This window comes from Phoxinus phoxinus, assembly GCF_949152265.1.
Source record: "Phoxinus phoxinus genome assembly, chromosome: 2".
Taxonomy (NCBI): Eukaryota; Metazoa; Chordata; class Actinopteri; order Cypriniformes; family Leuciscidae; genus Phoxinus; species Phoxinus phoxinus.
The window spans coordinates 31,420,292-31,446,809 of record NC_136877.1 but is presented as its reverse complement, the minus strand read 5'-3'; the positions used below and the strand labels follow the sequence as shown (position 1 = coordinate 31,446,809).

The 26,518-nt window shown below is 36.1% G+C and overlaps 1 protein-coding gene across 1 annotated transcript in view; it reads left to right on the top strand.

Moving 5' to 3' along the window:
* Positions 1 to 5,685: 5,685 nt before the first annotated feature.
* tox3 (TOX high mobility group box family member 3) overlaps positions 5,686 to 26,518 on the top strand; it is a 58,078-nt gene continuing 37,245 nt past the window's right edge. The window contains exon 1 of the mRNA XM_079587093.1: positions 5,686 to 6,514. Within this exon, the coding sequence (XP_079443219.1) occupies positions 6,416 to 6,514 (99 nt within the window). The 5' untranslated portion in view covers positions 5,686 to 6,415. The remainder of the gene's footprint in view (positions 6,515 to 26,518) is intronic.

The window sequence follows — 26,518 nt, the reverse complement described above, 5'->3', positions numbered from 1 at the left end:
CACTGACTCGGAAACCTTTATTTGAAAAACAACTTATTACAGTTGGTCTGAAACGATAGTCTAGACTAGAGTTTAAAAAGTTTAAAATATTGTAATTTTTCTTACAAACACCTATCGTTTCAATTCAGAAGATATTGATACATCTATTATGGTCATATGGATTACTACAGTTATTGCAGTATGTGCTATATACTGCAATAACTGATCTTCTGTTTTTCAAAACCTAACGAAACCTACCAATTCACAAAATTAATGGAATGCATAGCTGATATAAAAAATTGAATGACTAGTAATTTCCTACTACTAAATTCTGAAAAAACAGAGATTCTAATTATTGGACAAAAAACTTCCACACGTAATAACCTAGAGTACTGTCTAACACTTGATGGCTGCTCTGTTAAGTCTTCGTTGTGCTCTTTGATACCAATCTTTCATTTGAAAGTCACGTGTCTGTAAAACCGCATTTTTCCATCTTAAAAATATATCTAAATTACGCCATATGCTCTCATTGACAAATGCGGAACAATTAGTTCATGACCTCAAGACTAGATTATTGTAATGCTCTACTGGGTGGTTGCCCTGCACGCTTAACAAACAAACTACAGCTAGTTCAAAACGCAGCAGCTCGAGTTCTTACCAGAACCAGCAAGTATGACCATATTAGCCCCGTTCTGTCAACACTGCATTGGCTGCCTATTAAACATCGTATACTTTTTAAAATATTGCTGATTACTTACAAAGCACTAAATGGTTTAGCTCCGCAGTACTTGAGCGAGCTCTTAATGCATTATAGCCTAGTCCTTCACGTCTATTGCGATCTCATAATTCCGGCCAGTTAAAAATACCTAGAATATCAAAATCGACTGCTGGCGGTAGATCCTTTTCCTACTTAGCACCAAAACTTTGGAACAGTATTCCTACCATTGTCCGGGAAGCAGACACACTCTGTCAGTTCAAAGCTAGATTAAAGACTCATCTCTTTGACCTATCATTCACATAATGCATTATAGACTTCTATAACTCAATGTTAGGCTGCATAGATTAGGTCAGCCGGAACTGGGAACACTTCCCTTAAATCCTGCTCGTTACATCATAAGAAGAATGGCATCTACGCTAATTTTAGTGTCTTTGTTTATCCCAAGGTTTTCCCGCAGCCTGTCGGATCCAGGCCGTATCCAGATCTGACGAAGGACCTTCGCCTGGACCCGATGACAACGCAGTGCTGAAGTGCCAACTAGCCTCTCCCTATGGAGGATCCCTTTACCACTCTACAGATAAAGCAATTGGGAAATTTCGCGTATCTCCCCCGTAGTGATAAAATAAAATTCTGTATCAAATTCTGAGCGCCATCAGTGTTTATCACAGGTTCACGTTTAAAGTCTGTGTAGAGAGAACGGTGTCGTCTTAGCGGCCCATAATTTAATAACAAATTATCCTTTCGACGGAAGTGAATCAATCAAAACTAACTTTAGCTGGAAAGTAACATTATTCAAGAACCGCTATAAAGCCAAAACAATCTGTTACCTTAAATTATACGTTTATCTCTTTAAAGCAGCTTTGAAACAATCTACATTGTTAAAAGCGCTATATAAATGAAGATTACTTGACTTGACTTGACTTGATGCTCCAACTTTTAGGAACACTTGAGCTTGCATTATATGTATTCCCAGAGATGTATTTTTTTTCTTCTCAAAACCTTCAGTTGTTAATCTGAAGAAGGAAAGTCGTATACATCTTGGATGGCATGATGTTAAAAGATGAGTAAATGGTGAGGACTTATTTTTTGGGTGTGCTGGATTTTCTTTTAATACATAATACAGAATAGCAAGAGAAATGATTTCTTCTTCAGATTCATCATTGGAAAGAAAGAAAAAGAAGAGGAACAAAAGGAAGAAGCCAAGCAAGAGAAAAAAGGGGTGACAAAACGTGCTACTTTCTGTCAAGAGTTTTGAAACGAATTGTTGAAGACTTATTTTACATCTTCTGAAAAGGGCATTATACCACCCCTTTAACAGACAAACATTCAAAGTCAGATTTTTATGGAATATACATGCATGTCTGACAGATTTTGATAACTAAATGCATCATTTTGCATGTGATGATGGCTCGTTGAAAGAATGTTTAGAAGTTGCGAACAGTTCACTGAGAATCAACTCATCATTTTGATAAACAAGTGCATTTAGTTATTGTGCAAATTGTAGACAATTGCTCATATGCACACATGTGCCAAAACACATGCAATTTGCTTAAATCAATAACAAATTCAAATCTGATGTAAACAAGAAACTAATTGTTCATTCGAGAATTGAGCCAAAGCGATTGAGAAAAACTGTAAGATTCAAATGCATCAGTTTAGAAATAGAAACACTCAAAAAGTCAGCTACACCCAAGCACATCAGTGATCTCAGTGACATGGGAGATACATCATTTAATATTCAGTTATCTTTTTAGATTCTTACTCAACTCTGCGGTGTGCCCTTATAAAATAAACATGGTAAATATTTTAGACCCTGCCTTTGGTTATATGACTGCATTGATGATAGCAAATGTATCAGACTCTTTTTCTGAAGGGCTTTTGGACATGTGACACCAGCCGAACAACACTTTGTGCACTGACAATTTGACTTTATTGCATTACAAAGGGGAGAGAGATCAAAGACCTCAGTGTCTGATAATGAAGACTGAAGGCCAAGCCAATCTCACAGACCCAACATCCTGAGAATATTACTGATATGAATCCATGTATAATTGGAAATAAGCTTGATATCTAATAAGACTGTGGCTGAATCTTGAGTATCTGTTCTATACACAGTAGAGCAAAGCTGATTTGTCAGTTTGCCAAGGTCACAGCAGAAGACGCTCTTCTTTAGATTCATAGCAGAGAATAATTTGGAGCTCTGGGTGGAAAAGTAATGCTGTGGGTCACAGTTCCGAGGCCCAGATGACAAGAGTCATTTTTAACAAATGCAAAAGGATGTGTAGGCTGCTATATGATGAATCACAAGGCAATATACAGTACATGATTGACTTTATAACTATTGTGAAATGTGTCATTATCACATCATATTAGGTTGGCCTATAAAAATGCAGCTAAAAGATTTGCATTATGTGAAGTATTTGGCCTTGTTTTATAATAAGCACAGGAGAATTGAATATTATTGATGCCACTGATGCCTCTTCTTCTACATCCACAGCTGTTCAGTCTAATTTAGAGCACACCGCCACAATGGAGAGATCACAGGCTTAATATGAGGGGCGCATAAATAAAGATTATTAGGTTAATTAATTATTTTGCATTTATTATTCTTTTATACCTCCACATAATTACTGTGGGCTGCCATAATTGAATTTGAACTTGTGCCAGAGTGGGATAATTTGTTTTCAGGTTACCAAATGGTGACAATGTTGCTGGGTGTAGAGGAAATGACATGAAGTGTGAATGCGGCATAATTCATCTGTGCACGCTGACACCAAACCCACAGAGAGGAAATTAATTCAGTTTCCCTCCTGCTACATGGGCAAACAGCATTACACACACAAATAAATAATAACAGAGAATCAAAGATGCCCTGCACACATCAGATCAGGCGCATTCATCACCACACGTATCAAACGTAATAACAACGACGTGGAATGTGGAACACCCTCCTTATCTGATCGTCAGTGTGTGTGTGTGTGTGAGTGTGTGTGTGTGTGTGTGTGTGTGTGTGTGTGTGTGTGTGTGTGTGTGTGTGTGTGTGTGTGTGTGTGTGTGTGTAGTAGTAGATAACGCGCGCCTGTGTGTGTCAGTCTGTTCATGCATCTGCATGTTTATTGTATGAGTGTCTGTCTGAGAGGGAGAAAGAAGAAGGAATGATATGCATATAATGTGCTTATACATACTGCATGCATTTATTTCCCTTAAAAAACTAGGTAAAATCATTGGGCCTTGTAGATAATTTGAAATGTGAAAACTCATCTTAATTAAATATTTGGTTGTGTTGCGTAATTTAGGATTATGCATTGCACAAGAGTGAACATTTTCAAAGGGAACACTGTGAATGCAAATGCAATCATGATTGCCACTTACCTTCCAGCTGAGCCTCTGTTTTGCTGGAGTTACTTTCATCTAGTTTTCTGATTCAAACCCATGGGATTACAGAACTCATTCTAGCCCATAATGCACTATACATACATGTCATTTTCAAAAAAAGATTCAAGTAACCTTTCAGATATCAAAAATAAAAAGATTTTTGTTTTAGTTGTGACACTGCATGACAACATATAATTTGGTTTTAATGCACAAAACTATTGCATAAATTATTTCCCAATCATAAAAAAGAACCTATTTTTGTCATTGCATTAGGCCCTATATAAGTTAATGAATGTTGTAAATCCATATAGCAAGTCTAATGACAGCTTCAGTGTGTGAAATGAGAAAGAGTAACAAATAACTTTTTAAACATTCAGATAACTGTTCTAATTTTCTGCAGTATAAAGTCTGTAGCCCCTGGTGGTCATTATTGAGAATGCTAGACAGCTGCTTCAACAAAGCATGTTAGATTTAGCTACAGGAACATATGACAGGTCTTTTACTTTATCTGTTTCCAATTGCCCCACAGTCACCTTGCATTTAGAACTACACTACTAATGTAGTACATACTTTTCATAAAGCATTGCTTACTCATAAAAAGATCACGAGAATAGCTGAGCAAGAACTCTGCTTATTCACATGCAAATAATGTGCCTAGCATATTCTGTTCAAACCCCTTCTGCCCCTTTTAAATTATGCTGAATTGCACTGAAAGAAAGTTCATATGGGTTGCCTTTATTTAACTGTTTATTTAATACGACCCAATCAAATTTGGTTTTGTTATTTCATTGTTCTAATCTGTTTTGGTTTAATTAAACTACTTGCTTCAGATCAAAGTGCAGTTTCGTATTCCCATTTGAGCCTGGAACTGGGCAGAGGATTTCGTGTTCCCAACATGCATATTTAATGTTTTAGAACAAGATGAGAAAAGGAGAAGACTTGTTAGTGTTTAATGTCCTGTTATGGTGGGATTTACAAGAGATTCTGTGACGTTCAGTTTTGGAGTCTGTGCTTAGGATGAGGATGAGCTAATGGAAATGAAGATCATCATGAACGCTGCTTTAAACAAAGACAAAATATTGAATAGAACTGTACAGCCATGACGTCAATTTGTCAACTCAGAAGGCTAATTCACCATAAGTTCTCTCTGGAATCTCCTAAGGGTTTTTAGAATAGCATTTTTTCTGAAATGAAAAAAAGAATTTATGTGGTTAATTAGACAAACACGAAAGTCTCTTCAGGTAAAGGTTACTCTATTTTACTAATCACAATCCTATTGCCTCAAAATGCAAATTCTTCCAGGTTTTAGGACTACTCAACAGACAGTGGGCATGAGATTGTGTGTGTGTGTGTGTGTGTGTGTGTGGTGTACTTATACATATACAGGTATATATATATAACACATGTATGACACATATGTGTGTATAATTGTATGCTTATACAATATTTAAATATAAGTTTATACAAAGAACACACTGTGACATATGTACATATGTTACTTTTTATGATTGGTTATGATTTTTTATTATTGATTATGAGTTTAATATAGTGGTTATATGTTGTCCATCCATGTAATGAACATCCATATAATGTACGCCTGGGCTTTTCTTTCTGGGGCTGCTAGGGGAGTGGCGATGGGTGTTCAGGGAGTGGTCGCAATGAGCCCCACTCTCTCCCATACTCCTCCATCACAGCTTGATGTTGGCTGAAGTAAACAGAAGACCATTGGCTGTTCAGAGTCCCTCAAGCGCTGTAATGAATATGTAAACACCGCTTCCCAAGTTTCTTGGACTAACGGTGCCATCGGACAGTATTATCCACGTGTCTGGAGGGCTTCATTTCATTTAATTAGCCAAGCTTTGAGAGGTTAAAGTGTGTTCAGATCTCCCAACTGACCGGCAGCGCTTAATTTGAAACGCAAAGTGTGGATTGATGGAGGTGTATTTGAAACACTGAGAGCGGGAACAACATTGTGTTCAAATCCAGCATCTGAGTGTATCTGTGAATGTGTATCTGAGCGCAGAACATTGTAGCGGAGTTGCTATTTGCCGGCTTTCTTTGTGTTGCTCTTCTCCAAGCATGCTTGAACCTCGCGACGCAGGACCAGTTTAAACATCGCCAAACCTTCCTCAACATCCCAAAACTATGGCCAGCGACCACTGCTTATAGAAGAGGATTACTAAAACTACCTAAAACATCCCTTTTACCATTTCTCTGTCTCCCGTGAGCTGCATTAAACCCGCGTTGGTCACCGCGTCCCTCTCATTCATCGCGCCAGGATTGTTGAAGGACAAGTAAAAAATTGCGCCCTTTTGATAGAGCAGCGCTTCGCCGAGAGGAAACATGGATGTATTTTATCCGTCTGCCGGAGGGAATTCTATTCCTGGAGATCCACAGAACCTGGATTTTTCCCACTGCCTGGGATACTACAACTACAACAAGGTGAGATACGCTGTTAAACCCCTGAGCTGGTGTTTCCAAACTAGAAGCGCAAAGTTGATTCTCTGTTTGGTTCAGTAGATTTTAAATGGCGAGCGATGTTGTCATTTTTTTTGCGACTACATATTGTTTTCAACCAGTTTAAGTAAGATATGGTAACTTTGGAGTGGTTTAATGAGAGGGTCGTGATGTTTTTAGTGATTTTACTTTGGAAAGCACCATCATTCAGAGCAGGTGGAAGAGCTACAGCTAAACACGCTCACTTGTGGCAAGCCAATTTAACATTCCTTAAGATTAAACCGTAGGCCTATCTATTTTTATATAACTAGTACTTTTCTTTTTTTTTAAAGAACTAGTAAGTAGTCCAATAGTGATTTATGACTAATATTATCTCAGTTTTGCTATTAACTGTTGTTCACTAGATCCTTACTTTGCTACTCCATGATGAAAAGGAACTTAATTGCTTCTAGTAACAAATTGCAAATTTATGTCTGACTAGTATGTTCTTATTGTTGCTGGTACCTATACCAGTAATTATGTATTGGATACTAGTATGAAATAAAATCGCTTTTTTATGTCGTATATAATAACTCATCAGAGGGTCTTCTTTATAGATAAAATAAAATTTTAAAAATTGGAATACATTTTAGTGTCTTTTCAGTTTCTACTAGGAAAACTGGTGATTGATAGCAAAGGGAGGATAGTGAAGTAGCATCTAATGAATACCTCTAGTGAAACTGACAGATATATTAGTCATTATTAGATTACTTGCTAGCAAGTTAAAAATAGCAACACAAAAAAATATATAGTTTTAAGGAATAAAATAAAATGGCTTGCCATATTCCCCACTCTTTCTATTCTCAGTTTCTGAGTCCTCTGTATTTTCCTTAAACAGTATTTTGGCAGAGATTTGGCACAAGAGACAACCCCACTCTTTCTTGTGTCATGTCCTTTTTGTTAGTTAGTTCCAGAGTTAGTTCCAGAGTCTTATAGGTCTATAGATTTAGTAATGACTCCAATAAAGCAGAGGGATGCCTTCAGCAGTTAAAAAAAGACAAAAGGCTGTCAGTGTTACAGGACAATGAGTGAATTGTGCTGTCTTACAGACTCTGCATGATATGACAGGAATGTTTTTATTTGCTCCTAAGGAAATAGTTCTGTAATTCCAAGATTAAAGTCGAAGTGATACAGATTGCAAATCTGCTTGATTGTAAAAATAAACAATATGGTGTTACTATATACCATAGTTTGCAAAAAAAAACAAGGTTTTGTTTTTAAGTTGTGGTGGTTGGCCCTTTGTTAAGGTTTGAGTAGAAGCTGAGTTGCCTGCTCTTCTACATTGTTTATAACCTGCCAAAACAATTATATGATGGTTAATAAATCTAAAGCATAAGTGAAGTTTTGACCCCAATCCCTTAACATAACTTCATCCTGTTTTAATATGAAGTACAGAGTTGTTAATGTCACTGCAAAGACCATGGCTCAGAATGTTCTCTATTAAGCACTTGAACCATATCTACTACAATATTAGCCATCAGTGGCAGTGTCCAGTCATTTTTAGGGACCGTCAGAGATCCTCAGATTGTGTTTTGTACACAAAACTGTCTGTAATGCATAAACATTATTTGCAACACTATCAAGATAGTAAGAATATCTATGATAGTATTTTATGTTTTGTTGTTGTTGTGACACCATATTCTTTTCATTTGTATTATGTTGTTTTAAATGCGTTAGGACAGTCATCCTACACTTAAGCTCCTGTTCTTACTAATATTCCAAACTTCCTGGTAGGTTCAGTCCAAATTTAATTCAGTCCACAGCACATTAACATTGCTTTCAGTCGCCACATCTTTCTTTACAGTATATCTACAGTAAAAACAAAATGACTGACATAAACTTAATTTAGTACAAAAATAAAGCCAGAAACTATGTGTGGATGAGATGGAAAAAAGTGGCAAATGGGAGAAAGAAAAGGGGCAGGACGATATAATCATCTCCACCTGATCAATGTTCATAATGCAGGTTCAGGTGTATAAAAAAACAGTTTGAAACGTTGACACTCAAACCACAGTTTTGGAAAGGTCAACGATCACAACTGATTTGCAAACAGTCAAAAAGTAAGAGGTGTGTCCCATCAACAGCTCTAATAAATGAATCATTTTAGTGCAGTAACAGATCCGAGTCTGCGGATGTTCTCAAACTGAACTTTAGGCTACCAGTTAAAGGCCTGTATCCTTGAGACAGCTATAAGGGGTCTTGATTTGTGTCTGGAGCCACACTGTATGCAGTGGATTCTGGGTAATGAGTGTGGTTTGTGCAGGAGCATTGGGTTTATTAAGCGAACACATGTGTTAGCAGTCAGTGAAATTTACTAGAAAAGTGTTCCTGATGGCTTAAATAAACCAGTGCTTACATTTTGCCGAATGCAATGTGATTTTTAAATTTTTGTCTTTTTTTTTTTTTTTTGGTAGTTTATATGTGGAATTGTAAATGACACATTTAAATGCTGTTTCTGTTCTGTGTTTGGTCTAGTTTTGGTTTGTATTTATCTACTTAAATATCAAAGACAGATCTGTCACACTGAACTCAACCCTGCATGTGCTCGCTTTATAATTTCGTGAGTTTGTGGTAGTATTTACATAATGTCAGGTAAGAGTAATTTGCATCCTAGGTCAATAGTTTTATTTACTCTGATCATTTACAGATGTCCAATAGTGTAATAGGAGCGTTTTTTATTATGCAAAGGCATTACATTTAACTGAATCTTTTGACTGAAAACATTCAAGGTTGTTGTTAAGGTGATAATTTAATGATTACATGGATAATGAGACTTCACATTTTGGCAGGGAACGTCCGTCTTTCTTTTGGTGGTTGTCAGCATTCCTAACCCTATTCACTCTCTCTCTTTCTCTCTATCCCCCCTCTCTCTCATGAAAGACATCATTCAGTTATGCAAGAGATGGATGATTTTCTTTGTCCTGTTGTCCTGGAAATGTTTGTGTGTGTATGCATTTTGAACTTGACATAAACAGATCACTTTAGAACTGCTGCAAAGATTTGCACACTAATTCACTCATTGTTTAAATGTAAAAGACTCAATGTATGTTGTGCAAATTATACAACTAAACACTGAGGTTTTTTATTATACAAACTCCCTGCATGGAATGACAAGTTGTGTGGGTTTAGTCAGACTGTTTATAGAACAAATCAGAGATTGTTTTGACATACTAAGTTATTGCCATTTCAAATGACATTTACTTTCCTTTGATAGCCAACTATCAGTATTTACTCATAATTATCTGTCATAACAGTCAGATGTCAGTATATAATTTCTTCACAAGAATTGCTCAGAAATGCACACATTTCTTAAAAAGGAAAATCAGTGAGGATGAATGCATTGAAAGAGAAAGTCTGGGTAAAGACAGTACAGGAAGGAAGTGTAGTTGTTGAATGCATATTTGCAGGGGCTGCTGAAGCTGTTATTATAAGGAAATACTGATGATGGGTGACTTGGAAAAATTGAATATTCACTGAAATATTGCTTTAATTAGCTTTTCTTAAACTAGTATTTATCTTATGTTACATTTTGAGTTATACTCTTAATAAAGACAGAATCGTTTCCCATATGAGTGAAGGAAAGTTATTTTTAGGAGCTGGCACTGATCTGATTTATCAGGATCAGTGTGCATGTAAAATGATTAGATACAACATCATATAGCAAACTGTACAGACTTTGAAAGATGTAGATGCTGTTTCATGATTCTGTGCTGAAGACAAAGGCTAGAGGAAATTAAGTGACAGCAATTGAAGCAAGCAAACAATAGCGTTGTCTGCATTCAGCATGAACTCACTAGTTTACCCAAACATAGACTCTCGTCCCTCAGGTATAGCTTTTCAATTCAAGCAGTGTTGATCCATACAGCAAGGGTTAAATTACTCCCCAAACACATTCTTACATTCATATCTGTGTACAGTGATACAATGAATACACAGTAGGTGTCATTACACAGGAAGCAGCATAGATCTGATTCATGAGTTTTAATCGATGTAACATAATCCCTCTTTCTAGAGGAAGTGGATACGTGTGTTTGTTGGGATTCTGGGGATTTTTAATTTTTTTACGGTTTCTGGAATTTTTTTGTCAAATGTTGCTGCTTAGTGTCAGAAATACGATTTTTGGGAAAAAAGAAAGTCTAATCATTGTTAAAATATGACATTGAGTGAAGATGGTTTGAATATATATATATATATATATATATATATATATATATATATATATACATATATATATATACATATATATATATATCTTCTTTTGTGTTCTGGAGAAGAAATGAAGTCATACAGGTTTGAAATGACATGACAATGAGTAAATGATTCCAGAATTTTCATTTTTGGGTGAACTATCTCTTTAACTGCCTGATCGACAGCGGAAGAAAATAGCGACTGAGCTGATATGTGAATGATATAGTTTGACTTGCAATCTCCATTCAAACAACGTATCATTTTGAGAGCATGAGCACATGTAAGTGTGCAGTGTGTCTGAAAGGTTTCTCATTGCTTTTGCCAGAAATACTGATGTATTTATTGAAAGTGGACAGCTTTCATCAGGATACAAATTCACCTGTGTGATATGTCCTAAAAAGGCAAACAGATGCAAAGATTGTAATTTGGACTTGTGGTGTTTGTGGCAGGGTACACGTAATTTGCTACTGAGTGTTCAGATCTTGTAGTGACACTCAACAAAATGATGTGCCAATCACATTGTGTTCCCTTCATTTTCATCTTTGCAGAAGTACTGACCCCTCTCTCTCTCTCTCTTGCGGTCGTCTTCTCCCTGTTTCTATTTTCTTGTTCTCTTTTTATTGATCGATTTCGTAAAGTGAACTTAGACTTAATGTGATTTCGCCTCCAGGACGAGAAGTCACTTGATGGTACTAGTCGCATATCGCAGTGTTGTATAACCATCATGGTTATTCTCATTCTGTGCGTGGGAAGTGTCATCATTCAGTGTAAATAGCAATGTAATTCACTCGAGTCCTCCACAGCTAACCATGACCAATGGCCATCTCAGATGCATCAGTGATTGATGGAAGAAAGGTAACCATGCCAGTACAAGCCCCAGGCTCAAGAGCTCATTTCCACTAACCCCTATCAGCAGACTTTTTAATAGTGGCTATGATTGATTTAGTAGTTGGCTAATATGATGTTGTGTGCCTGGGCAAATATGTAAATTTGTAGCTGACACACACCATTAGCCAGGCTACATCACACTCTTATAAATCATGTCTTAATCCAGAGGTGGGGGACTCGAGTTACATGACTTGACTCGAGTCTGACTTGAGTCACACATTTAAAGAATCAAGTTTTTAATATTGTTTATATGTCTAAGACAAACCATGTGCAAAATCATAAGTCAACGCCATTGAGTATTTTCTCCTTAAAACTGCAGTGAACTAAAGACAAAAAGTTAAAGTGATTTAGAAAGGTTAAAAACGAATTGATTGGAGAAGTCCTGTATATGTCACCTGAGAGAGAAGTCTGTTTATTCATCAATTTATGATATTGTTTTATCATATTTTTATATATTTTTTTATAATTTGTCACTCCCCTATGGTGATATTTCATTGGACATATATAAGGGCCATTCTGTGACCGTCATGGAGATAATGATAATATTTTTTTCAGACTGTTAAGAAAATTAATGTTTACAAATACAAATGTGACATGAAAACATGAACATATGACTAGAACATCATGAACTCAAATGTTATTGTGAAGAAAAAAATAATAATAATTGTTGTAACAGTGCATAAATCAGACCTTTCAGGCTATTATAGCCTAACGCTATAAGCCTTATGCCAAAATTATTATTACAACTAAACAGTCAGTCATTAAATAAGAAAACTAAATAATTGTGTAGATGATTTGCTTTGTGTAACCCGACATCAGACATTAGGCCGAAGTATTTTTTTGCAAACAGTGCCGCGACCAATCAATCACTCCTTTACGACTAGCTGCCTGCTCATTCACTGTCCTCGCGGCTGCTGCAACTTGCATCAATGCATATCTAAATTCGCGCCTACTACGGTATCTTTGTAGAACGGTACCTTAAAAAAAAGAAACAAAAAAGATATTGCAGCCGATGAGCAGCCGGCAGGGGCTGGCTGCAGGACGACTCAAGCTCCACGGACAGTTTTATCAGACAATAACTTCTCAAAATTTTGCTTTAGTATAATTTTCGGGACAATTGGGGCAGGATTCAGGATTCGGGACCCACGGTTGACCAAAGTGCTGAACAAAACAATATAGTCAAAGATAGAAGTTACAATCTATAAAATTACATACACAAAGTTGAATAATACATTAAATAGCCTACATTACGATTCAAAATTGAATAATACATTAAAGATCCACATTAAGAAAATGTGTTTTAAGCTTCGATTTAAAAGTGGCAAGTGATGACACCGTTCGGATCGATACTGGTAGGCTATTCCAATCCAGAGTTTGGGGCCTGATATCACAAAAGCTTGGTCTCCTCTATTTTTTTAACTTAGATCTACTATGCACATAAAGCAATACAAGGTTGCTAGACCTAAGTGACCTGGAGCCTACCTTTGTGCTAGGCTGTGTAAAGATAAAAAAAAAAAAAAAAAAAAATTGAACTAAATTCTCAGTTTGACCAGTATCCAGTGTAGCGAAGTTAAAATAGGAGTGATGTGATCGGATTTTCGACTACCAGTCAACAGCCTGGCAGCCGCATTTTGAACCATTTGAAGACGCCCAATGGATGATTGGTGAACTCCATAATAAAGTGAATTGCAATAATCAAGGCGTGAGGTGATGAATGCATGGATAACTATTTTAAAGTTCTTTAAAGAGAGAAAAGATTTAACTTTTGCAAGACGTCATAAATGAAAGAAACATGATTTTACGACGGAATTCATTTGTTTATCAAACTTGAGCCCTGAATCAAATAGAACACCAAGGTATTTCGCAAATGTGGTAACATGAGAATTTAGGTCGCCGCGCTCCGGATTACCAGAGTCATAGAGATGACTTGGTCCAAACAGTACTACTTCAGTTTTATTCTCATTTAAAGCCAAACAATTTTGTGTAAGCCATAGTTTCACTTCCTGAAAACATGCAAGCAGGATTTCTAAAGAACTTTTGTTTAAATTAGAGGTACAGTTGGGTGTCGTCAGCGTAAATGAAATGATACTCCGTATTTGGAAAAGATGGATCCCATTGGCAGCAAATATAAAGAAAATAGTATAGGAGCAAGAATAGATCCCTGCAGTACACCACAAGAAAGATGTGCTGCTGAGTAAGTAATATTTCCAATGCATACAGAACATTTTCTGTTGGTTAAAAAAGACTTTCCTTAACAACAACGCGCTAATACACGGGCAACTAGAGCACAAAGAATTTACAACATTCTAATATATTACAATCGTGTTCCCATTATGTATGTTATGTATATGACAGATTGGTGCTGCACATCTTGCACTAACTGTATTTCATGATCGAAGTGATTCCAGGCATCAATGTCTTTCAAATCCAGTTGCACTTTATTTCGCCGGTCTGGAAGGTGTGCTGTCTAACGCTTACCAATCAAACCTCAGGTAGGCTACCACCCAAAATGGCGCAATAATAGTACCAATCAGAAAAATAGACAAATATTTTTTAAAATATTTTCATCTGGCTGTCATCGATATACTATATCATCATCTATCGGCACAACCCTAAGTCCACTATACATGCTGTTTCCTGCAAATGCTCTTCATCTACTTTTTCTCCAATATTACCTTTGTGCCTCATCTGGGTGTTCTTCTGTTTTAACTGATGAAGTAAACTTCTGTTTTTGCTTCTAACGCAATTGAGAGATGTTTGTGAATTTGTTTGATGAAAGAGTAAAGTAAATGAAGCCTGAGGCGATGTAATCCTGTATTTATATGTGTTTGTAACTGTGTGTGTGTGTGTGTGTGTGTGTGTCTGTGTGTGTGTGTGTGTGTGTGTGTGTGTGTGTGTGTGTGTGTGTGTGTGTGTGTGTGTGTGTGTGTGTGTGTGTGTGTGTGTGTGTGTGTGTGTGTGTGTTTATTGGGAGAGAGAAGGAAGGTGAGACAAAGAAAAAGAAAGGCATCATTGATCCTGAGCTGCTGAAAACTGTCACCAAATCTTCCCCTGAGATTGTGTTGAACAAAGGTTTGATGGCTCCTCTTCAAGACAGGAATGTGCCCCAGCATGCTAAGGGCACAGCACATCTGACAACACATTGTGCCCATGCCAGTTAGCTATGTGGAGAGGGTTTAGCATGTCCTCCTTTTTTTTGTTTGGAGCCCAGCCGAAATTCTGATTCTCATCCTGTTCCAAAACTCTTCTCAAATCTTATTGTTGCGAAACAAAGGGTGCCAATCTGGAATGCTGATTACTCCAAAGATATTCCAGTTATGACAATGACTTCCGATAAGAGAGAAGGGAAACTTTTCTATATATTGTTTTAGTTTGATGGGGTCACCAAACATCTTTCATGATGAGCAAGGCAAGAAAGTATTGCTACGTTTTTTTCCCACTTCTTTTGGGGTTATATATGTGTTCAGAGGATATTCAATGGTTACATATTATTGGATTATGTATACAGATCTTTTGACTAACAGTTTGTATATCTCTTTTACTTTTCAAAATTTCTAAACATTTATTTTGGTATTTTCTTCTGTATTGTGTAGTATATCTGAGGGAAACGGACTATCAGAAAAGAAAAAAATCTAGGGCGGGGACTTGGTTCTATTCATCCGATATTGATTAGATGGATTAGAATGCGAGCTTGCATGCAAACCTTTGTGGTTAACAAAGGTTTAAGTGGACAAAATGAGAAGTCTGGTATACATCACTGTCGTTTCACTAAAATAACGAGTCCGGTCATTTTCATAAATAAAAAAATATATGCATGAGTGAATTATTCATAATAAAATTAATAACATGCTTTTAGAAAGTAGATGCTTGAAATGCTTTTCATTTCATGGTGACTTGATCTGACAGGTTTCCAGCAACAAACAGATTTTCTTTTGAACATGAAAATGCTGTGTGATGTGACAGTCTCATCCAATGAGAAGAAATGTAATGTACAGTTGTGTGGATTTTGGACCAATGATATTTCATGGTGGGTGGAGCTAACCTGCACAGTAGAAATCAACAAAATTTATTGTAGCTTGTCATGGTTGTGGTTGGTTAGACAGACATTTTTATTTACACTAGAGATAACTTTCATCTCTTGTTGATTTATCACATTAGGACACCGTGTACAAGAGAACATCTGTCTGAATTTAAATTTATCTTTATTTAGCTCTTCAAGTGTAGTGTTTCTGAGATTATAATTGCACTAATGATTGCTCCCATTTCCTTTGACCTTTTATACATCATTAAAGCTAAAAGGACGTAGAGGAAACAGACTATTTAAAGAACAGTCTGGAAAGTGTATGTTCATGGCCCTACAAAGTATATTTTGGACTCTCAAAGCTCTCACAAGCTTTGTCCTGCTTCTTTGAAGTTATCGACCTCTCAGGCTTATTGCAGGGATATTTTCAGTGACCTAAAAACAGCTTTTGCTCTGAATCAAGCTGTTTCTAAAGATCCACTTGGTGCTTCATAAGCTGCTAAATAGACTGTTTTCTTACTTTATGGTTAAAACAGCTTTTTTATTTTTCAAAAGTTTCTCTATACAGTAGGGAAGGGATGCACAATATATCGACCATATCAGTATTGGCCGATATGTTCATTTTTAACGATATCGTTATCAGCCCAATAAAAAAAATTGGCCAATATATTAAAAGCCGATAAATAATTAATTATTTCCTTCAGCTGAGATACTTCATATGTGCATTGCTTGAAATATGATTGGAATCACTTTGAAAACAAAAATACAATGTAGTGCAGCAAGTCTGTCATATAGGCTTATAAATGTATAATAAGAACACGAAAAGAATGTTGTGAATTCTTTCTGCTTCGTGTTTTAGCGTGCGGTTACGGGAAGAGCGCATCCACAACAGTTACACCTTCATGACTAGCAGAGTCAAGTTCGCTTGTGAATTCACAGCCTTTTGTTTTGTGCAATTGTAAGTTTTAATAATATGTTTGTATTTGTGTATATATGTATATATATATATATATATATATATATACATCACATGGGATGCGTTTGGTTAAGTTAATTAACCAGTAACCAGTAGTAAAACACTTCAGTTTACCAGTTATCAGTTGGCCATATGAGTGTAAAATTAATTTTAAAACTTACACTGGTTCAAACTAGGCTACTGTAGCCTAGACCGAGGAGAGTTGTAACACTGCTGGTTTGACAAGTCAGAAAAGAGCTGTGGTGATGTCATCAATACCATACACTCCCATCACCTTTTTGAGCTCACAGGAGAAGTGGCATGTGACTGAGCAACATTGTAGATTTTATGACCAAAAAAAAAACAATTATAAGTAAGCAATCAATTGCAAAGCAATGATTGTATTTTTTCTTAAAATGATTAAAACGTACATAACCTACAGTACCCATTTCTCTAGTTAGTTGTAACAAACAGTTCTCATTAAAAATGTCCTGTCATCAATCTCCTCCCTTGTGGCAGTCACGTATTGCACTGTAAACCCTAACTTTTATTTAGCACTTTCTTTTTCTTTCAAGTTCACAGAACTGATATATTTTAAGTAAACTGAACTGTTTCATTGTTTTGAGTTTTATGAAATTATTTCTTTCAATTTAGACAAACTTAAGTGTAACTGAAATGGCTGGGATGTCTATTTCCCAGCATGCTTTGCTGATGGCACTCGAAAGGGAGAGTAAATGCTAAAATGAAGTGTAATATAATGTGTTTTTTTTGTGCAAGATTAATGTTAAGTGGGATATTTAGTAGTGATTAATGTTTTGTTATGCTAATTTAGAAGAATGTCTGTTAATGTTGGTTTTAGGATAGTTACCATCATGGTGACAAGTGGTGCATGCAGCTTGATTTGAGAGCAATTAATACCTTGATATTGTTTCGCTCACAGCAAGTGCTTCTGTACTACTATTGCTAATATGCTAGCAAATCAGTATGTTAGTGGATTAGCGTGTTAAAGCTAACTAAGTTTATACTAATAACAGTGTTCACATTGAGATTACATATAAGCTTTAAGTTAATTGTATGAATTAGTGTACTCATACATTTAAATTGTACTTAACTTGAAATGTTTAAGTACAAAATAAAAATCTGCTAGTTCTGCTTACTTAAACTTTGAATTTCAGAACTTAAAAAAATTGAGGCAATTGATTGCCTTAAATGTTTTGAGTGCTGCCAACTTATTCGGGTTTACAGTGTGTAGTTTGTCTTGGATTTTTAAAAAAATAACTTCAATTGAGTACATAGTTTTTTGTGCAAATTTATTGTCACTTCAAATTGTTCACTTTATTCAGAATTGATTATTCTTTGTTTTTCAATAAAGTTCTTAGATAAATTAGACGGTGTGGACCTTATTTCAGAAAATTACCTCTCATTGTTATCTATCCCCACCCTGTGTCACAACTCACCCTAGTAGAGGTAGGTTCAATGGAACTATTTGTATTTGACTTTAATTCACATCATCTCTGATTGTGTACACGTCCAAGTGAGGTTTATTTGTAGTAGACAAATGTGGCTACTGGCTACTGTTTGAGAGGTCTATCATAAACAACCACTAACATTTTCTTTTTTTATCCTGTAGCACTTTGAGATTTTACTAAATATATAGTGCGTTATAAATTACATTTATTATTATTATTATTATTATTATCACTAAGTTACTGATGCTCGAACAAAAAGTTTTACTTCCATCTCCGGTCTTAGTTCCCTACTGTATGTTTGAGTGTTTGGGACATGGCTTTTAATGGTGAGATTTTTTTTTTTTTTTAAATCAGACTCTCAAAAATTATATACAAATATAAAGATTAAAATATTTATATTGTCGGCCAATGTATCAGTTGTTGGCTTTCAAAGAAAGAATTAGTCAATGCATCCCTAATATACTAAGACTACTATCTTATCTAAAACAGTGATATAAACCAATCAGTAATCAGTGATGCTTTCTACACACGACTCAACAAATCCCAGACAGTTAACTGACACGCTGGTCTGTTTCTGATGTACTCCAGAACTCTGACACAAAGGACAAATGGATTTGAAACATTCGCTATGTCGCGTCCAGTTCTGTGTCACATCCAAGCTGTTTTGGCATGGCCGTCGAGTCCGGTGTAGACGTGAAAATATGACATATCTAGCCCTCATATTCACCTGGACAGTTGTGGTTAATGAAGAGAGACCACAGTGTGTTGCTTACATCAAAATATTAGTTTCTTCTGACAGTATGAAGCCGAACAAGTTAAGATGCCACTTAGAGACTTCACATCACAAGGAAAAGCCGGTTGAAGTTTAGAGCTGCACGATTAATCGTCGGAAGCGATTCAAACACCCAGCGATTTCATTCCTAAATGACAAAGATTTGCCTGCATCTAGGGCTGGGCGATAAAACGATAACGATAATTATCGCGATATAATTTTTCTCGATAAAACGATATCAAGAGTTCGATAAATGTTCGATAATGTTTTTGCGCCAAAAGCGGAACGAATCTCATTTGAACCGCGCGCGCCACACGGACCGTTTATCCGCTCGGCTCAAAGTCCAAACGGCAGCGCGAGCTCACTCGAGCAGACGCGTTTACTCTGATCGTTCTCGGTCACTAGATCCAGTGAGAGCGCTTGAATTCAGCGAGGAACACAAATGTCTCAGTGATTTAAACCAGTTTAAAGGCAGATGAGACCGCGCTGACGAACAGGAGAAGCACTGTGCGCAACGATACAGTCAGAAGCTTTTCCGTCTACACATTCCCATCATTTACCACGGATTTAACGTTACTGTAACGTTAGCCTAGTAATATTAACTGCACCATGAAATGTGGGATATATATATATATTGAATTGTATAATATTATTAATGTATACAATGTATTAAAGGACTAATGGAATATAATTACAGTTTTTAATAATGTATTTAGGCTACTGGTTTTCATAAATACCATAGAAACGTCACAATATGTGACGTTTCTCACATAGAAACCATAAAGTTACATTTTATCTGTGGTTATCATGATCTAAATGCATGATGCTGGATGACCAATGGTTAATTTTAATAAAACTAAAGAATATTACATTTTACCAAATAAAAATATTTTTTTTAACAGATTTTACTGTTTTTGTTAATGCACATAAATTGTATAAAGTAAATCTGCATCCTAACTCAAGCTAATACTACTGAAATAAAGATATTTATTTTGTTAAGGTAAAATGTCAAATGTTTGAATGTTCTACCTTGGATTTGTGAAATGTTCACCTGTTTGGCAAGTGTTTGGCATGATATGTTCTGACAATAAAGAGTAGTTTAAAAACACAACGCTCTGGTTTCTACAGCTTTCACTTAGGAGTACAAATCTGTCTTTAAACTTGAAATAAATAAAGATTTGACATTTATCGATAATTATCGATATCGACTGATATAAAAAAAAATATCGTGATATTTTTTTTTGGCCATATCGCCCAGCCCTACCTGCATCTATTACACCTTTGACAAAATCACACTGGAAAATTCAGATCTGCGTTGGCTTTGCCACTGATTTAGATAGAGCAGTTATCATGTGTAGGTGTGAAACAGCGTCACAAATAGTATTTTCAATTTTCAACACAGTATAATTGTTTCTGTGTAATAACAATTCTGATTATCACAGAAGTACAGGAATAAAAGTTTATAGTTCAGATATAAACAATGATGTCTCCGGTAGCAATCAAAATAGAGCAAATCACCTTTTGAAAGTAACTTGATGCTAATAACGATTCTATCATTACATCATTACACCACCAGGTGGCAACAAGTGACTGTTAAAAAATATATTTGTCATTGAATCATTCAGTAATGAAACAAGTGAAATCTTTATGAGTGAGTCATTGAATCATTGAACAACGCGCATACACTTTGATTCTCTAATCTAAATGGACGCAGCAGTTTAAATTTTTGCAAATCATACATTATTACAAGGAAAAAATATTAACACACGAGGGAAATCATTATTGTGTCCATGAAGATGTGAAAAAATAGGCATAAATCTAGCTTGAATTTACCCAAATTATTATACGCCTGTTTAATCGAAGCTTATTTGGGTGGGTTTCTCCCATCCCCATACATTGTCACTTCTCTGTCTTTTACGGCCCTGACGAGAACGTCGGTCTCCTCGGCTGTGAACCGCTCCTGGCGTGCACTGGCAAATTCGCCGTTATAATAGCAATCCGCCATGGAACAAGCGCACCTGCTCTTAAAGGGAATGTAAGAGGACGCTCTGATTGGTTTATTTCACGTTACGCCCAAACCACACCTATGAATAATAAAGCTACTTCAGACCAACCCATTTTAGATTTGCGTCGGGCGCAAGAGTCATTTATCCCGCCGGTATAATAGCAACAGCGCCTGGGATCCGCCCACAAAGTTACTAGCGTTTCGCGTTTGATACTTGCGTTTCAGATCGTTAAAATAGGGCCCATTGAATCATTCATTCAAACCGATTTTCTTTTAAATAATTCAGTTATATTAATTCAACATTTCAAATAGATTGCAGCATTTTATTACATGTTGTTTTGTTTAGTTGTTTATTCAGAATAATATGAATCGTGATCTCTGTTTGAAACAATGAAATCGTGATTCTTAATTTATCCAGAATCGTACAGCTCTAGTACTGTTTCAGTAATAAATTCTATAGGATTTTGCAAACAAGGTCATGTATATATTCATCAAATCATCCTGGAAAATTTTCTCAAAAAACATGAAGCAGCACAACAGTTTTCAACATAATAAGAAATGTTTCTTGAGCAGCAGCAAATCAGCATATTAGAATGATTTTTGAAGGATCATGTAACCCTGAGACTTAAATTGCTTACATTTCAGCTTTGCCATCATAGAATAAATTGTTTAAACATACTCAAAAAAAAAAGGGGGGCCAATTTTGGGAACTGATCTAAAACAATCCAGTCGTCTCAGCATTTAATTTACTTTAAACAAATATGTTCTTTTACAACTTAATTGACTAAAACACTTTTGATCGTTACTCCATTCTGAGATTAACATAAGTCTCCACATATTCAATCATTTGTGACAGAGGTAGTGTCAATTATTCATTTGATGAAGACATTGGTTTTCATCAAACTCCATTTTTTGATACCGTGTTACAGAAGTGATTAGTGACAGAAAAAGGGGAAGAGAGGAGGGAAGATCTCGTTATTATAACTGAAGAATGATGCTTCAGATAACGCGTGTCAGATGATAATATAAAATCTGTTAGTCCTTTGTCAGGTTGCAGCACACATTCCCAGAATGCCCTGCGGCTCCAGGTTGTCCTGTATGAACTGACAAAGACAGCAGGTGTGCAAATACTAGTAAGGCTCACTGAGCAAAGAGTTCAGATAGTGGGGGTAAACAAAAGACTCATTTGAATGAGCAAACAGAACACATATTGAAATGACTCGTACGATTAACAACATACATAGACATAAAAGACTAACTTTAGATTTGTTTCATTATTCTTTCTTTCTTTTTTCTTTCTTTCTTTCTTTCTTTCTTTCTTTCTTTCTTTCTTTCTTTCTTTCTTTCTTTCTTTCTTTCTTTCTTTCTTTCTTTCTTTCTTTCTCTCTGTCTGACTCTTTTCTCTCAACTTGAAATTCAGTTGGATTTTAAAACCAGTAAGGTGATTGTATGCAACTGGAGACAGTGTTATGGAAATTAGGGACCAATGTGTGTTTGCTATTAGCTTAAAAAGGTCATCAGTTACTGACATTATGGGTAACTCCTCCTCTACTTTCCCACAAGGTAGCTGGGTAACTTTTATATGTCTTGAAAAGCCTCTCACTTTCTCTCTCTCACTTTCTCTCTCTCACTTTCTCTCTCTCTCTATCTCTCTCTCTCTCTCTCTCTCTCTCTCTCTGGATTTTAATTGAAATATTTTATAAAGGTGCATTAGACTGATGAGAAAGAAAGACCCTTTGTTTTGCATGGTAATGTAATTCACTGTAATGTATTTTAAATTGTTAGGCCATGTAAACGTTGGCAGTGTACTCCCTCACTCTCTCTGACTCTCACTCTGCCATCCCTTTTCAGAACGGATTTGTTTCTCTTCTTAGGTTTACATTTAGCACTTGACAAAAATCTGATTGTCAGCATGTTGATTCACAGTCGTTCTTTTGGACCCGCGCGCTCCCAGTTACTTACTTTGTCAAAGCCTAGAAGGAGGACCCGCCATTGTCTCCCATGCCTGAGGCGGTACAGGAGCTTGGTTTTGTTCAGTAGCAGCGCATTGCTCCAAGGGCACTGATTTCCAAAGGCTGGCAGCTTGTGCTGACATGCCGACTCATTTAAATTGTGCTTGACAGAACAACCCAGGGCAATTAATCATTTGACTAGCATGTTGAATGATGCTGTATCACAGGCAGAGGAGAGAGAAAAGGACCTCTCGCACGTTTGCTCTTCCTATCCGATTCGCCAACCATGAAATTGTTATCATGCCCATGACAGCGTATTTTCCCTTGTAATAAAAATCTGCTCTGTACAGAGGATCTGTTCTTCTCATTAAGACAGGGCAATGGACATTCATTTGCTGTCACTTATATCGTAACACATTAAGACATATGCTCTCTGTTTGAAGCTAGATGAAGACAAGGTTCTGCCAAGGGGAAGAATTATTAAAAAAGAAATAAAGAAAAGGAGGTAAAAAAAAAGTTTGATGCTGTTAGTTTTTCATAGCCACCAACCATATGGTTTGCCTCACTGCTAAGCCAGCTGCTGATTTTTATTTCATATGCATATTAAAACTGGAGAGTGAATGCTTTGTAGACGGTTTCCAAAAATTGTACAGTGATTGCTTCATTGCTGATGGGTCTTTTATAAGCCTCAGAGGAATCCTTGAGAGAAACACCAGTCTGTACTCTCCGCTAAAGTGTGATTGAATGTTGCATTTAGCCTCTAATAAAGTTCTATTGGAGACTTCAGCAGCTGGCTTCCATCTGGAGTGTGTGTGTGTGTGTGTGTGTGTGTGTGTGTGTGTGTGTGTGTGTGTGTGTGTGTGTGTGTGTGTGTGTGTGTGTGTGTGTGTGTGTGTGTGTGTGTGTGTGTGTGTTGGGGGTGAGGGGCTTTTATGTATTTAGGTAGGCGTTAAATGAAGCACCTCCATTTTACTAAATGAAAATTTATAGTGGAATATTGTGGTTAATATGGTGTTACATGAAAAGCTTGCAAGGCTGAGTTGTGCCACAGAAGCCGAAAGGGAACCTTCAAAAGGTTCACTGATGTCTCAGTCATGGTGTTTGGTTGAAACAAATGTTTTTCAATGAAAAGGAATACACAGTGAAAGTTTGTAATGGGTGCTAGCTAACAACGCAAGCTCACTGGAAAAACGTGCCTGTGCAACGTTTCTGCAAAATGATTTTACGTTTCTTCTTGGACTTTTTGTGACATCTTCATAGTAAAATGTCCCATGAGTGGCGCTAAAATTATATCCAAAGCAGATGAACGTGAATCTGGCAGTGCTTTCTTATGTTAGTAGTTGTACGTATTGTGGCAGTTCAAAAGTTAAATGTCTGATGAGTGTCACTAAAAGGGTTAATGCGCTATCACGTTTGAAAATAAGTAACGTACCACCTACACTCAACTTAACCAAGTGTTAACAGAAGCAAACACGGAATAAAAACACATTTGCTGAAGCAACCATGGCATTTTAGCTTGCATCATGGGAATCATACCCAAATGCTTCCCATTGCAAGTGTAATGCTGTACCATGTGAGCTACTGAGCAAGGTTGCTTTGTCAGAAAAGTCATATGGTGTTGGTTATGTGATGCTGCTAATGTCAAAATGTATTAGTTTACTACAAATCATGCACCTCAAATTAAAGTAGGGCTGGGCGATAAAACGATAACGATAATTATCGCGATATAATTTTTCTCGATAAAACGATATCAAGAGTTCGATAAATGTTCGATAATGTTTTTGCGCCAAAAGCGGAACGAATCTCATTTGAACCGCGCGCGCCACACGGACCGTTTATCCGCTCGGCTCAAAGTCCAAACGGCAGCGCGAGCTCACTCGAGCAGACGCGTTTACTCTGATCGTTCTCGGTCACTAGATCCAGTGAGAGCGCTTGAATTCAGCGAGGAACACAAATGTCTCAGTGATTTAAACCAGTTTAAAGGCAGATGAGACCGCGCTGACGAACAGGAGAAGCACTGTGCGCAACGATACAGTCAGAAGCTTTTCCGTCTACACATTCCCATCATTTACCACGGATTTAACGTTACTGTAACGTTAGCCTAGTAATATTAACTGCACCATGAAATGTGGGATATATATATATATTGAATTGTATAATATTATTAATGTATACAATGTATTAAAGGACTAATGGAATATAATTACAGTTTTTAATAATGTATTTAGGCTACTGGTTTTCATAAATACCATAGAAACGTCACAATATGTGACGTTTCTCACATAGAAACCATAAAGTTACATTTTATCTGTGGTTATCATGATCTAAATGCATGATGCTGGATGACCAATGGTTAATTTTAATAAAACTAAAGAATATTACATTTTACCAAATAAAAATATTTTTTTTAACAGATTTTACTGTTTTTGTTAATGCACATAAATTGTATAAAGTAAATCTGCATCCTAACTCAAGCTAATACTACTGAAATAAAGATATTTATTTTGTTAAGGTAAAATGTCAAATGTTTGAATGTTCTACCTTGGATTTGTGAAATGTTCACCTGTTTGGCAAGTGTTTGGCATGATATGTTCTGACAATAAAGAGTAGTTTAAAAACACAACGCTCTGGTTTCTACAGCTTTCACTTAGGAGTACAAATCTGTCTTTAAACTTGAAATAAATAAAGATTTGACATTTATCGATAATTATCGATATCGACTGATATAAAAAAAAATATCGTGATATTTTTTTTTGGCCATATCGCCCAGCCCTAAATTAAAGTATATTATATCATGCAATATGGTTAAAGTGTCTTGAGGTCATAACATAGTATCATTCAAGGAACCACTTGAAAAGTTAATTAATCAATAATCTGCCTCTGTAGTTATAATTTATCTGAAAATGGAATACAATTGTTGTTTTACTGCCACTAGACTTTATTTCACCTGGAAACTTCAGTGAATTGTTTGTATATCTAATCTATATTTTTGGAATTTTGAAAATTGTATGTAGTAGAGGCATGTTTTCCCAATGAGCATATGTTTTGGACTAATGTGTAAAATTGTATGATTGAATAATGCAATAGAATGTGGTCTTATTTCGAACATGTTCACTTCGGTTGTTCACCATACAGATGCAGGTGTTGTTTTTCTCAGATGCAAATACTTGAATATGAAGCCTTTGCATGCATCAGTAGGAAGGAGAACATAGGGGTTAAATGGGACGATTCAGTGTGTAACTCATCACTTTGATGCAACTAAGCACTTTGACAATTTGAATACACTTAATCTATACTGTTGTACACTTTTCATTCTTACATTCTTAGCTTATATACGTTTTTCTATAGCTGAAGTAATCTTTCTTCATTAGTTGAACTTGATATAGAGGAGCATTGTAAAAAAAATATTATAGTAAGTTAAGACAAATTGTTACATCAGAATTTAACAGCTCATGAAAGTGTTCAGAAAATAGTTCAATGACTTGAGTAGTGCCTTGCTCAGTGTTTAGTTAGAAACTCTGTTGCCTCCAGAGTGAGACAACTTGTCTTGTATCAATAAGGAAGGATCCATCCATATGCTATTCAGTATGGTTTTGGTTCTGTGTAATATTCTTAATTATTTTTAATAAAATTAACTTGATGGTTTACAGTTAAAACAAGCATTTAAATTCAGTTTCAAATCCCCTCTAAACTTCCACAT